General features: G+C 37.2%; 1 protein-coding gene across 1 annotated transcript; it reads left to right on the top strand.

Moving 5' to 3' along the window:
* Window positions 1–8,100: 8,100 nt before the first annotated feature.
* On the top strand, window positions 8,101–12,835 carry IFNG (interferon gamma). Its single transcript, XM_035345236.1, has 4 exons — window positions 8,101–8,997; window positions 10,771–10,839; window positions 11,202–11,381; window positions 12,022–12,835. Exons 1-4 carry the CDS (start codon window positions 8,875–8,877, stop codon window positions 12,142–12,144), a joined length of 495 nt encoding a protein of 164 aa, XP_035201127.1. The 5' UTR covers window positions 8,101–8,874; the 3' UTR covers window positions 12,145–12,835.
* The last annotated feature ends 517 nt before the right edge of the window (window positions 12,836–13,352 follow it).

Below are 13,352 nucleotides of genomic sequence, written 5' to 3'. Positions count from 1 at the left end.
ATATGTTTTCATGGCTGTTCTTTGCTGGTGTATATGGAGTAATAGTACACCACAGCTGAAGCCTGGTGTATCATAGTCACTCTGCTACTTATATCCATACTAGCTAGATTAAAATAAGACAGCCCTAGCTATGCTAGCACATGCTAAAATCTCTCCTTTCATTTTGCTGTACAGACTTATGTTTTAATATTTAGGTAGCCCTGTGTGGAGCCAGCAGTTGGACTCAGTGATCCTTGTGGGTCCCTCCTGAGCTGAGATAGCCTATGATTCGATGACAAACACAGAATAGGCTGATGTGGCAAAGCAGAGGTAGGGGCAAAGATGAATGAAGTAAGAGTCCAGAGCCCTGTACACATTAATATGAAACAATAAGATTATCTTATGTAGGAGGGTAAAGTTCTTTTTATAACTCTTCATAAGTTTTGGAAGCTTTTCATAACCACCATATAGGCTTTCCTAGATGTTAATAAACCATTGTATAATTGTTGTAATTAGTATGATTTCACAACAATCAAATAGCTGTATAAGGAAAGCTATTCCTCTCTTTACAGTATTTCAACTCATACAGATACTTTCAAATACCAGCTTGTGGTCCATGATTAGTAGAACAGTCTTGCTGATGCTTAGCTGTCAATTTTAATGAAAGTGTCAGGGGCTAAATTAGCTGTGAATCTTCTTATTCCTTCTCAGATTTGGATAAAATTGCTGACTTTGTTCAAAAATTACTGAAGGGGAAGGAACTGACAGTGAGAGAAACTGCAGAAGTTTCATTTCCTTAGGAAAAAAAGATTAGCAACCCAATCTGCTACAATACTTGCATTTTGATTATTTTAAAGTACTTGGGATTGCATTTTGTTCTTCTCCTACAACTCTTTGTTTTATTGTCTTTTACAAATCTTGCTTAATTTTAGTTTGGGGATAGAGACTTGCTAGCAACTTCAAAAGCATCAGAATCTTAATTCTCTAATTTCTCTTTCAAATATTTATTATTAGCACATTTGCTAGTTAAATCTTCACATCTCCTAATGCTGATTAGAGGATGTCCATTCAGAGCACTTTATAGATGTTAGCCCAGGTCTTTGAAAAAAGAAGATATGTGACTTTAAAATAAAGTGCCTCTACACTCGACCCACAGTAGCTCTTCTAGATGTAGTCTTATTTCCTGTGGAGATGAAGAGGAAACGTACTAAGGGTGTGAAAAGTTTCTTTAGTTTATTTTTTAACTCCTAAAGAGCAAAGGTCTTGCATATTTCTCCTTTGACTTTAAATTTTAAATCTAACTCGAAACTCTTTGCAACTAAATTGCTCTCAAGAAGTCCATTTCTAAGTAAAATGTCATCTGTGGATGGATTGCTTGTATGTTTGATTTTCTGGTGTCCTCGTAAGTGTTCTGAAGGCAGGACAGAAACAGGTAGGACCAAATCATCATTCTGATTTGCTTTTTTTCTGTGAGTAAAGTTGACTGGTTTGCTTAGTCACACAATTATGAATGGCACAAGGGAGTATGGCGGGCAAGGGGAATCCCCACCAAACTATCTCCTGGGTTGTTTTAGAAGAAAGGATTGCATCACACACCAGATTTCTGCTAGGAAACCTCCTGTGGACATTTCTAAAAAGTTATGACAAAAAATGTCCACTCTGTAGGCTGATTTGAAATATTTCATGGATTTTTTTTTTCTTACTTATGTTTGAAATGGATCATTAACTTTCAACATGTGCCCACACCTGCACACTTGTGCTTACAACATGTGTTATTTGATTATTACAAACAATGTAAGGGATAACATGGAAATGACCAGATTTCCCCCCCCCCCCCCCCCCCGCGAATGCTCATATTTCAACATATTTCAGCAAGAAATTAAGGCATTACAGGGTTGTTTTCATTAGTGTTTTCCTTCAAATTTAAATATGTACATTGTTTTCGCACAATAAAAGTCTGTGTCTGTGTGAGAAAGGTATTTAAGCTGGGAAAACAAATGTGACTGTACAATAAGCACTTGAACGACACTTGAATTTTTTGTTAAAAACTAAAGCATAAAACTCCACTGAAGATAAAAGCCAGCAACACAGAAAATCAACATAAGAAGAAGGAATGAGTCACAAAAACCGATACACGGAGAAAATTCAATAAACATAATGGGAGGAAGATGAATGGAGCTGGCTCACCAAACGGTGGAAAGTCTGAAAAGCACTGTTGGGATATCATATCGAGAATGTGTGGAAAGTACTGGGTTGTTAACACTGGAAATCATAGCCCCCCAATCAGTCTGCAATGAACTTCTGGCACAGTCCCTGCTACTCTGGGAGGTGTTGCAAGCTGGATCCCGATGAGGTTGATGGAGACTCCTAACTGTATTCACTCAATACATACAATAACTAACTGACAGCTGATCAAAGTCTAGTGTAATTTGGCTTTCTCTCTTTAAAAACAACAGTCCTTTTGAAAAGGTGTCATGAGATACTATGACAGATACCTGGATACGGAAGTTCAGATGACATTTTGGCTTCTATTGAATGTGGACCAAAGGTCCTAAGAAAGAGAAACTGAATAGGTAGTGGTCTCTGGATGAAGAGATCGTATATAAAAGAAAACATGCTCCCATTTGCTGGGAAAGACACTGTGAGCAAATTATTATTATTATTATTAATAATAATATTTTTTGGTGTATATTAAAGTACAGCAAAGACAGATATATTCATGGGAAGTAACAGGAAGTTGGAACTAGAGTATACAGTCAAGCCAAATTACATTGGAATTTGTTTCTTAATGAATTAGTTTTCTTAAAGTGAATAAAAATGTTACCTTACAACTAACAAATATTTGTGGAAAAGCTAATGGAAATACTAGACTGCTGGTCTTACAGAGAGCAGAGGTATTATGGAAGAGGTAGAACACCTTGGAATATCATTTTGGGAAGAACTATATTTATAAAATGCATCTTCATTTTATAGAAAACTTTATACACATCAAGGTGCAAAGTACCTTATCTGAAGTCAGTAGGTTGAATTGATAGCATTGGATTGATAATATTCATGGTTAACATTAAAAATCAATAACATTCATGTTGTAAGTGCCATTGCTGCTTACAAAACCTAGATGGAAATATTCAAAACTCTTTAGGAAGAATCTCAAAACAATTACATTTAAATAGTAAGTTTTTCTATTGGACTTACTATACTTTTAGAAATTCTTGTTTTCAATACTTGCAACCAGGACAATTAAAAAGTGCTTAGAAAAAAATGCCGACCCCAAATCTCTAAAAAAAACCCTGCAATTCAAAAAATCACATCACAAAAGATGTTTAGGCTTTAGAAAAGAAACAAATACTGTGAGATTCATGATCTAATGCTCAGAACTGGCTGAATCTCCAAAGGATATATTGGTGCTGAAAACAGAAAACTTTCAAGACTAAATGTTTCATTCTTCTTGGAAGAATGAAGACGAGCTGATGAAAATGAAACGTTTTATGCAGAAAAACCCATAGATATTCCGTGGTTATAGCACAGGAGGTATTTTATGCAATGCCAGCCAACACTTGAATATAGAAAACACTGACATGGAAAAGCGTATCTATGCTCAAAAGTATTTAAACTTAAATTGAAGAAGATTTGAAGATTTCTTTTATTTCATGGTTAACAGATTATAATTAGGAGGTGAGTATGTTAAAGTACTCCAACTGTAGAAGTATAAAGTAAAAACATGTGCCATTTCTCCATCATGGTCTTCTACAATGTCATTATTATTTCCCATAATTTACTACAAGAAAAATCATATTTTTGGATTCCAACTGCCTTTCTTATGCTGTCTCTCACTGGTATCACAATATCTTAATGCATACGTGCAGACTGTGTTTTTTTCGGAGAGCTGGAAAACAATTTGTACCAATCTGAAATACAGAACAAGGAACAAAGACCCTTCAGTCTCCATTATATATTGCTATCTGTGCACAATCAACAGTGAGCCAACTTATGTTTTAGGTCCTTCTTTCCAGACTCAGAATTCTTTATACTCGTCAGTCCAACAGACTTTCAAAGAAAGGGAAGGGAGGTAGCTTTGTGCTCACTTTTAAGAAGAGGAACATTAACTGTTGTTAATGGTGTCAGATGTTCTGAAACAAGTAGTTATTGTCAGCTCTATACGCTACAGACTATTATTTAAACGTAAGTGTTGAATATTCACCTTATGCTATTACTGGGGTCTCTAGGCATTATAGAGCTGATTGATGTACAATTAGGAGTGGTCAAAAAGCCCACAGCGGAGTGTGAGGAAGGCCAGCCCTGAACAAGTATTCACAGATGACAGGGAGCCTTACCCAGGGAAAAGAAGATATGTGTTCAGAACAAACCCCAGGCTAGACAAAAGCTTGAACTTCTCTTCTTAAAGGGTGGATGAGTACCCAGACCATGAGAGGACAGTTATTTCCTCTTACTAATTCAGAAAGTAATCACTAGTGTTTTGTGGGGAAAGGCTCTCCCATCTCATAAAAATTTTTCCATCCCACATGGGGTTACCAAATTGAAATTCTGAAGGAAGTATGAAACAGATGTCTTATGTTAGTCAATGTACCATGTTTCTAATATTTTTGACTTACACCCTAATAACTTAAAGTTGTATCCACCAGTTAATTATTAGTCTGGACATCTCTCTCTCTCTGGATGTCTATCACCATGGGGTGTTAATTTCCTCTTCCTTCCCTTTCTTTGGAAGACTCATCAGCTAATGTATGTGAGAAATTTTGTGAAAGGAAAGAAGGATCTATAATATTGTCAAGGAAAGAGGGATCTATCTATTGCCATTTTTTTTGTGCAAACAGGATTATGTAATAGAGGTCAAAGGGTCTTTCTTGTGTGGTATTTCAGGTCACTACAAACTGCTTTTCTAGTTCTCTCCAAACAACAAATTTTCCAAAAAGTTCTTTGAATAGGCAGAGCAGAATATTTTGTTTAGAAAATGCAAAAAATAAATAATTTTGAGAATTTCAGCACTTACTCTCCACCTCAAAATAATAAAAACAAAATTTAGGAAGTCAATTCTATTAAATGAAAAGTTTATTTTAAAAAGACCATCATTTTCCAGAAGAAAATATATTTATAGAATTCCCCCCAGAATGCCCTCATTATTGTGAAGGAAGAAAATAAGGGAATACTTCTCCTGCTTTATAAGAAAGTAAAGCAAAGAGGTGAAGTGTTACGCAAGGTCAGAATTACAGCTCAGGCAGGGATTTCCAACTCTGGGCTTCTTTTCTTATGCAGTGGTAATTGAAACATACACTGAGTTTTAGCGAAACGAAAGTCTGGCAGAGATCTGCTGGACTGGCAAACGAAGTTCCTTGCTAACCACTCAGCCAGCACTCTTAGGATTTCACATAAAATAAAAAATGAAAGAGAAATCTTTAGTCAGTGGTCACAGTGAAATCGGACATGACTTTGCAAGGACATCATCAGGTAATTGGTGTAACACTTTGCCTGAACAAAAGGGTGTGAAACCTCTACTTTACATGAAGAGTCAGATGACTTCCAGGCAGCAAAATGAAAAAATACTTTGGTTTCATTTCCTCCTGCTTTTGGAACAGATGAGAGTCCAGCTCCGACTATCATGCCACACACAAGGACCACTCCAATTATATGTGGCACAAGACTTTTCAATACTGTTCTGGAACCTCTTTTTTTTTTTTTTTTTTTTTTTTGCTAGATTAGGACTTGTACTCAGGCAAAGAGCTTGTATTAGTGGTAAGTCCCATCCAGCATATGCTTGGTACATCTGTAGTAAGAAAGACGGAAAAATAATTGGAGGCTTTTAGGCCCTTGGATCAGTCTAGAAAAGGGAAGATATTTGCAGGATATCTCTGGAATTGATGCTCTGGAAAACCAATCCATAGGAGCTATCTGAACTTGAATCTTCCTTCCCCCTTGACTGATCACTCTTTTTGGGCAACAAGGTGTACACGGGACAATGGACACTTGGTTTAACACTTTTGCTGGGAATGGGAAGCAAAACATGGCTGGGAGCTGACAAGATCCCTGGGCCAAGCATGAAGCAAGCACGTCAAATTTAACATGGCACCACTTATTCAAATGTAAAAAAAATAGAAAAAAGATTATCTATCTTTATATTAGGATTCATTTTCTGTCCTGCAACCAGATGATGAATTTGCCACAGACCATTCGCCCCTTTGTCTGATAATTCAAATATGGTGATGAGTAGAAGTACTGAAACAGAAATATAGCCTTGATAGTCAGAAAAGGTACCTGGAATTCAGACCTGCACTCAGTAGATAATATGCCAAAGCCAGATGTCATGCCTTACTTCTTTACTATTTTCTTTATTTCTTGCCTCATTTTAATATATAATACTTTTAGTGATGGTTAGTGGGCAAAGGACTGGACTGGGGGATGTTATTTGTGTTCCTAGATTTGCCTTTCCTAGATGCTGAATGATCAAGAATGGCTCTGTGCTTCCGTTTTCTTACCCGCAAAATTAGATGGTTGACAGTGGCCTCCTCTGAAAGGTGATGAGATCTAGGGATGAAATTGGCCACCCCAAAGGTTTTTACCAGCATTTGTAAAAGGTGAACTGGAAAATTTCTCTATTTCTGATATTTTATTTTCCTGTTATTCTGAAAAGCTTAGCTTAACATTCTGTTCAGTAATGGGAGATCAAAGGGAGGTGACCTGAGAGGTACAGCCTCCTGTGGATGAAAGATGCATGTCTGATAGGTTTAACAAGGAAGTCTAGCCCAGCACATGGTAAATAGTTCTCTGCAGAAGAAGCCAGTATTACTGACTTCAGTTTCCATCTCCTGGAATCTTCTACCTGGTTGGATAATTAGAGCAATTGATTGTGTTCAGTTGTGTTTTAATTTGAGTAAATAACTGTTCCAAACTGTTTACCCTCCTAGCAGCACTTCTTTGCACATTCCCTAGTATTTCAACAGAAAACTCAAATTAGAATGTGGGGAAAAAAAAAAAAAAAAAAAAAAAAAAAAAGGGTTTGATGATCCAGTCCTTCTTCCAGCTGTATATTTCTGACAGCTTAAAGAGAGCCATATGTAGCAGGAATCACTTTCCGTATGCCACTTGACTTTTCCTTTCCAAAATTTTGCCAAAGAATCACTCAGTTGGCTCATGGTTAGTTGATGCCCTTCAGCACATATCTTAACTTGTAAATTCTTCTTGGTTTTCCTGTACGTATGAACCTATGCTTAAATGTGCCACAACATGCCGTTTGACTGTGCTTTCCTTGAAAAGCAATACAGATATTTTCACATTACTGATAGGTTGGTATTATTATTACCTTGCACACCTGTGAATTGACTTTGTATTTTTAAAGTGATTACTTCTTGCAGTGCTTTGAAGCATAATTGAATAGCCTTAATTAGCATTATTGTCTCACTTCCAAGGCAATACTTCCAGCAACTGAATCATTGTTTACACAGTTTTAATTTCTCAAGTTAAAACCAATAAAGACATTGCATAGCATTACTACCCCAAGTACACTTACAGTCATAATATTTGTACAGTACTGCCCCTGTTGTGAGGCACGTGCCATCTGGGTATGCTGCTGTTCCCAGGGAGTTTTGCATGTAGTTTTTGGGCCTGTGACTACTGATGGGATTTGGTTCTAGTCTCTGCAAAATATAGAGCTCAAGTCATAGTTGTTGGAGACCTGTTTGATTCTCATCTCTTTCTGATGGGCTACAGACATCTTCCACTGTATACTGTGTGAACTGAGACCACATCTGCCCTCTGCCTGATCCCTTCTTTTCTTTTTTTCCTGTGGATTCTTTCTTCTTCCACTTATGAGTCTCCTGCCTACCCTGCATTTATATACTACAGCCTAAAAGTACTAAATTACTCTGATTTCTTTATACAGCTCTGCACAGTGAGCTTTTTTCCCTTGATATCCATCAAAGCAGAGTTCAATTATTACACAGGAATCTCTTCCACAGCTACCTCAATGTAGTTGTTGCAGTGACCTGTGTACACCTGGAGACCATCCTGTCTGCCTGCTTCCATTTTTTTTTTTTTTTTTTTTTAACCATGTCCTTCTGTTTTCATACTTATGTGCACAAGTGCAAATGAATGTGCAGGTGGGGAACTTTAATTATTGTCAAACACAGATGAGTGACCCAAGTAGAAAACATTTTACTTTTGCAGATAGTAGGGAACCGTGGAGATATTTAATATGATGCATCATTGTATCCTTGATAGAACCTAATTTTCCACAAGCCTAGTTTGAATCTGGAGATGAATAATGGGACAGAAGCAAAAAATACACCTTAGGCTATGGAAACAATGCAAATAGTTTTTCACAAAAGGACAGTGGTAAGGAGATTTCAATTTTTAAGTGACTCTGAAGTATACCATGTCAGTCTCAGTGGTTACTTTAAAAGAATGCCGGAAATGAGTTGGCTGTTATATTGACCCCTTAACCACATGATATGATTTTTCAGATAGCTTGTAAGAATATGCCTGAGCCACAATGGATACTCTTTAACCCATATCATAATTTCCTCCTTTTCCCCAACCACGTGTAAAAGACAATTCAGAACTGTCACGTAAATGTTACCTTCTGACGAACCACTGAAAAAATTTCCAGGACCATACTTTAAGAAAGATGCTTTCGAGGGATTCCCTCGACTAGCCAAAAGTGAAGTCTTATCTGACACTATCTTGGCTAAATATACACAGCCTGTGATGACGAAATAAAAAAATTCAAGACCAGGTATAAATACCACTGACAGTCAGATGAAGTTCACTCATCTCCTTTCTTCTAATAGAAGATACAACTATTAGAAGTTAAAGCTCATTACTCTTAGATCTGACATCTCCCAGAAGTTACCTGAGCATATTAACTGAACCATCACCAAGAAAATGACTTGCCAGACCTACTGCTTGTTTGTTCTCTCTGTCATCGCCATTTATTTTGGATGTTCGGGAAGTGCTCTATTTCTTAGTCAACTTCAACATGACATAGACAAACTGAAAGCTGACTTTGTAAGTACAATCTTCTACTGCATTTCTCTTCTTCTTCTGCTTGTGCTGTAGATATAATCCAGACTTGATCACTGCTTGTCATAAACCACAATGTGTACCAATAGTAGTCATAGAACTAGTGTTTGTTACACTTTTTTTTTTTTTTTTAATATTTATTTATTTATTTTTATTTCGGCTCCACTTGGCTTTTGATTTCATGGAATATTTTATAACAAAAAAATCTTAATGCAATTTAATATGTATGGATGAATGAACCTTGATTCAATTCTATTCAGCTACAATTTACTGACACTGAATTAGTTTTAGCTTAGTTAAGTTAACGGAGGATTTATTATTAGTTGCAATATAAGCAAAATGTTTTGCTTTAACAGAAGCATCTTGTGCTATCAATAATATGTTGCCCAAGGTTGGTCACTACTGCTTATTCTGTAGCATCCTCCAGCCATCCTGCTTCCATGTCTCTGACTATGATCTAGTGTGGGAATGTTAAGTGATGTTACTTCTTTTCAGACAGTAAATTGATAACTTAACTGTAATATCAATTCACCTGTTTCCATCCAGGAGGCATTAAAATAGACCACAGCTAACTTTAGCTGGGAGTAGTTGTACTGATAAGGGATCTACAATGGAGTCACTGCTAGTTAACAGCTTTTATTCTTTATATATATATATATTAGTAAACACATGAAATTAACTGCAAGAGTTTTCTCCTATTTCCAGCTCTGATTTTTTAGCATTTTGATTTATATCCTAATTTTTTCATTAGCATAGATCAAAGAGGTTCTCACTAGAATATTAATAACTCTGTCTGAGAGATCCTGAGTGGTGGTAAGCTTCTTGTAGAGAAATTAAAACTGCAGTCTGCAGCAGGTGCTCACCACCTTTCAGAAGTGCAAACCAAGGCTCGGCAAGGTGCTTGGTGTGGGGAGCCAATCAGCCTACGATGTTTCTGTCAGCCTGCAAGCTTTCCCATTACACTCATTATATTTAAATTACCAAGCAGACAAAAAAGGAAATAGTGACTGTTGTATACAAAAAGAAGAAAGAAAAAAAAAACATACACACAGAGAAAAGGAAATGATTCAATTTGCCTTTCCTTGGTAGGAGAATTGTATTGCTCTTTGTTTCCTAGAATCTGCCACAGTGTGTGGCTAACACCTGATGGTTAAACTCAGACCCTGCGAGCCTTTTGGTAGCCCACAACCCCTATGTATCCCCATGTCTGACTGTGGGCTACTGGGCTATTCTCTGGTTTTACAAACTGTAGTTTTATAGTGCAGTTATTTTGTCTTTGTTCCATGTGAGATTTTACTAAGACTGGGTAAATTCAAGCCCACAGACTGGTGGATTTCAACTTATCAGAGAACATGCCAAGACCAGATCTCACAATTGCCGAGACAGCTGCTGCGCTTATTAAGTTTAATTTTCAGCTGTCAATACCAAAACTTGCATAGACCATTTAGTGAAACATATGGTGCTAAATGTCTCTATTCAGATGAGTTATAGCAGGAGAAGACATTTAAAAGCAGATTAATGCTGTTTCTGTTACTCTGTTACTGCAGTCATCCAATGTGAATTGGTGCTTAGAGAACATATTTGCAAAATAGACTCGCAGAAGTGAAAAGAAGCCCAGAAGTGAAAGTACAGTAGTACTTATAGGCCAGTGGTGCAAAAATTACGTCTGTGTTTTTTACTGTTCATTTGAGAGTAGAACACTGTTTACCTTGTGATAAGTACTGTATTTATAACAGATGTGTATGTTCTCTCTTGCAGAACGCAAGTAATTCAGATGTAGCTGATGGCAATCCTGTTTTTATAGAGAAACTGAAAAACTGGACAGAGGTAAGTCAGAATCACACATGACAGAGCATCTCAGGCATGTTGTAGGGCAATTCTGGTAAAAAACAGCTCCAAGACCACTGTAACCAGATAGGGTAGAATGAACACAAGCAGAGGTTGCTTCAGGAGCTTGAAAATGAGAAAACAACCCCCCTTAAAATGCTCTTCATAAAGATCAAAGTGCTTTGTCCTGCACCATCAGCTGGTCCTGAGCTACAGTAAGCCCAGGAGATGAGTTACAGCATCTCTTTTCGCATCCTGTCCCTAGCGGCAGAGAGAAGCACCAAATGCTGGATTTCAGATTTGTTCATTTTCCTCCTGATGGACACTCACAAGCTTTTCTTTTTGACTGTATTTTTCAACAGAGAAATGAAAAGAAGATCATACTGAGCCAGATTGTTACCCTGTACTTGGAAATGTTAAAGAAAACTGACATGTCAAAGCCACACATCAAAAACCTATCTGAGCAGCTCAATACTCTGAGAGACACCCTTTCTGATGACTATAAGAAGTTCAAAGACCTTGTGGACCTGTCAAACCTTCAGGTAAGGCTCTTTCCCTACCTCCAAGGCACTCATGACTTTATATTTTCCAGTTGAGTTTGAGTCTGACTCAGGCCACTAATGGTTTAGTAACCCATTTGGTAACCCCCGGCTGGCTCTGTTTGGGTTGGAAAACTTGATGTTTCCAGCCATGCATCAGCTCAGGGACTACCCACCCTAAGTCTCGCCAGAGTCTGGCACAGAGGCACCATCAGCAGCTCCTTATGATTACAAATTGGGTTGGAAAATTGTGCCCTACAGCATGCCTCTGAGGGCTCTGGGGCCACCTGGCTTACTGGGTGTCAGCAATGTGAACCACCAGCCTCCACTGATATGGATGGCCTGGCTGGCTGCTCGTGGGTACCTTGGGTGGCATCTCCACACAGTAATAATCATAGAGTGCATCCATTGCACAGCACGCAGCCAGTCTGTGACATGTTGCAAAGTAATGAAGAAAGCAGAAAAAAAATATATATATATGAAAAAGTGGCTCTTTGTTTCAGGGACTGGGTGGTAGAGTAATTGAAAGCTGCTGGTTCTTCTCTGTTCTGCCTGATTTGCAGCGTAGACTGTAGGATGTGATCTGTAAATAATAACAGCTCTTGGTGTGACCTTCATTCTGTTTGTTTCTTACTCAAAACAGCTGACTGGCTTGAAAATCCAACGCAAGGCTGTGAGTGAGCTGTTCAGTGTCTTGCAGAAACTGCTGGAGACTTCGACTCTCAAAAGGAAAAGGAGCCAGTCTTCAAAGAGATGCAGATGTTAATGACATCATATGGCCCTTTGTACTGAATTATTTTACAAATTTTATGATGCACAGTTTTTTATTTTTTATCTTTGTATTGAGCTTTTTATAAATTTATTTATTAATATTTAAGTATTTTAAATAATTATTTATAAAGAAACACCAATCAAAGTATTTATACCTCCTACTGCTATGTAAGAAATTATTTTGTCTTAAAATTCTGTCTATCTGTTACGTGTCTGTTGATCTGAAATTACAGAATGAGGTGATGTTTACCCAGTTTCCTTATGGAAATACTGAACTGACGTGGTACCCAGGTATCCAAGTAGTGTTGTCCTGATCAGTCTCATCTTTCACTTATTTGAGGCACCAAGCCGGGAAAGTTTCTGTACTCAGGAAAACACATGCATATCTGTTTAGCTCTAAGCATATCTAAATCCAAATCATGCAAATAGACATGCTTAGAGATGAGCAAAATGCTGGAGCACTTTTCTGAACTGGGGCTTTGGTGATTTATTGCTGATAATTATTGTTATGCACTGAAATGACTAAGAGGACAGGCTACTTGGCAGCTCCAGGAAATGTGACTAACTCTATTGCACTGACTTCAACTCACTGATTATGATTTTTTTTTTTTTTTTTTGTATTGAATCATCTAAATGTGTCTGATGTCAATTTATTTATTTGGAGGTAGCAGTATGGATGTTTTTATCTTAAGGACTATATTTTTGTACTGGAATATTATTTAAATGTTTGAATTTCACAACGAAAGCTTTTTAATTTTTGGATATTAAATAAAAATATATTAATTATATGTGCTTGCTTATTTATTCACCAGAATCTCTGTGCAAAGTAGAATTCTAATCTTGCTTGATGCCATCAAAGATGGCCCTGTACATACATATACATGAAAACACATTTAATTTCCTTCTTTCTGCCCAAGATTTGGGAATGGATAATGGTTTTGAAGAAATCTGTCAGAAGTAATCTGGGGTCTAAAATTCTCAAGGACCTCAAGGTCTGTTTCTTCTGGATGAAGAAACATTAATTTGTTCAGAGGAAGGCTTTGATCATTTGAAACATGTTGTTACTCTGATCTAAAAATAAACAAACAAACAACAACAAAAAACAACACTTTTCAATTTCTCTGCAAGTCAAAGAGTCAAAGATACGGAGCCTAGAAGGAAGTCGGCTCTTCTGCTGGGCTCTTTGCAAGTGGTGCAAGCTGA

The sequence above is a fragment of the Oxyura jamaicensis genome, chromosome 1 (assembly GCF_011077185.1).
Source record: "Oxyura jamaicensis isolate SHBP4307 breed ruddy duck chromosome 1, BPBGC_Ojam_1.0, whole genome shotgun sequence".
Taxonomy (NCBI): domain Eukaryota; kingdom Metazoa; phylum Chordata; class Aves; order Anseriformes; family Anatidae; genus Oxyura; species Oxyura jamaicensis.
Note: the sequence above shows the minus strand (reverse complement) of the source record. Positions and strands in the feature narration are given on the sequence as shown.

What these genes read in the sequence shown, in the direction of transcription:
- IFNG (XM_035345236.1), top strand. Translation starts at nt 8,875, where the DNA reads ATGACTTGCCAGACCTACTGCTTGTTTGTTCTCTCTGTCATCGCCATT. An exon ending in ACAAACTGAAAGCTGACTTT is followed by an intron (nt 8,998 to 10,770) that starts GTAAGTACAATC and finishes TCTCTCTTGCAG; the next exon opens with AACGCAAGTAATTCAGATGT. An exon ending in TGGACCTGTCAAACCTTCAG is followed by an intron (nt 11,382 to 12,021) that starts GTAAGGCTCTTT and finishes TACTCAAAACAG; the next exon opens with CTGACTGGCTTGAAAATCCA.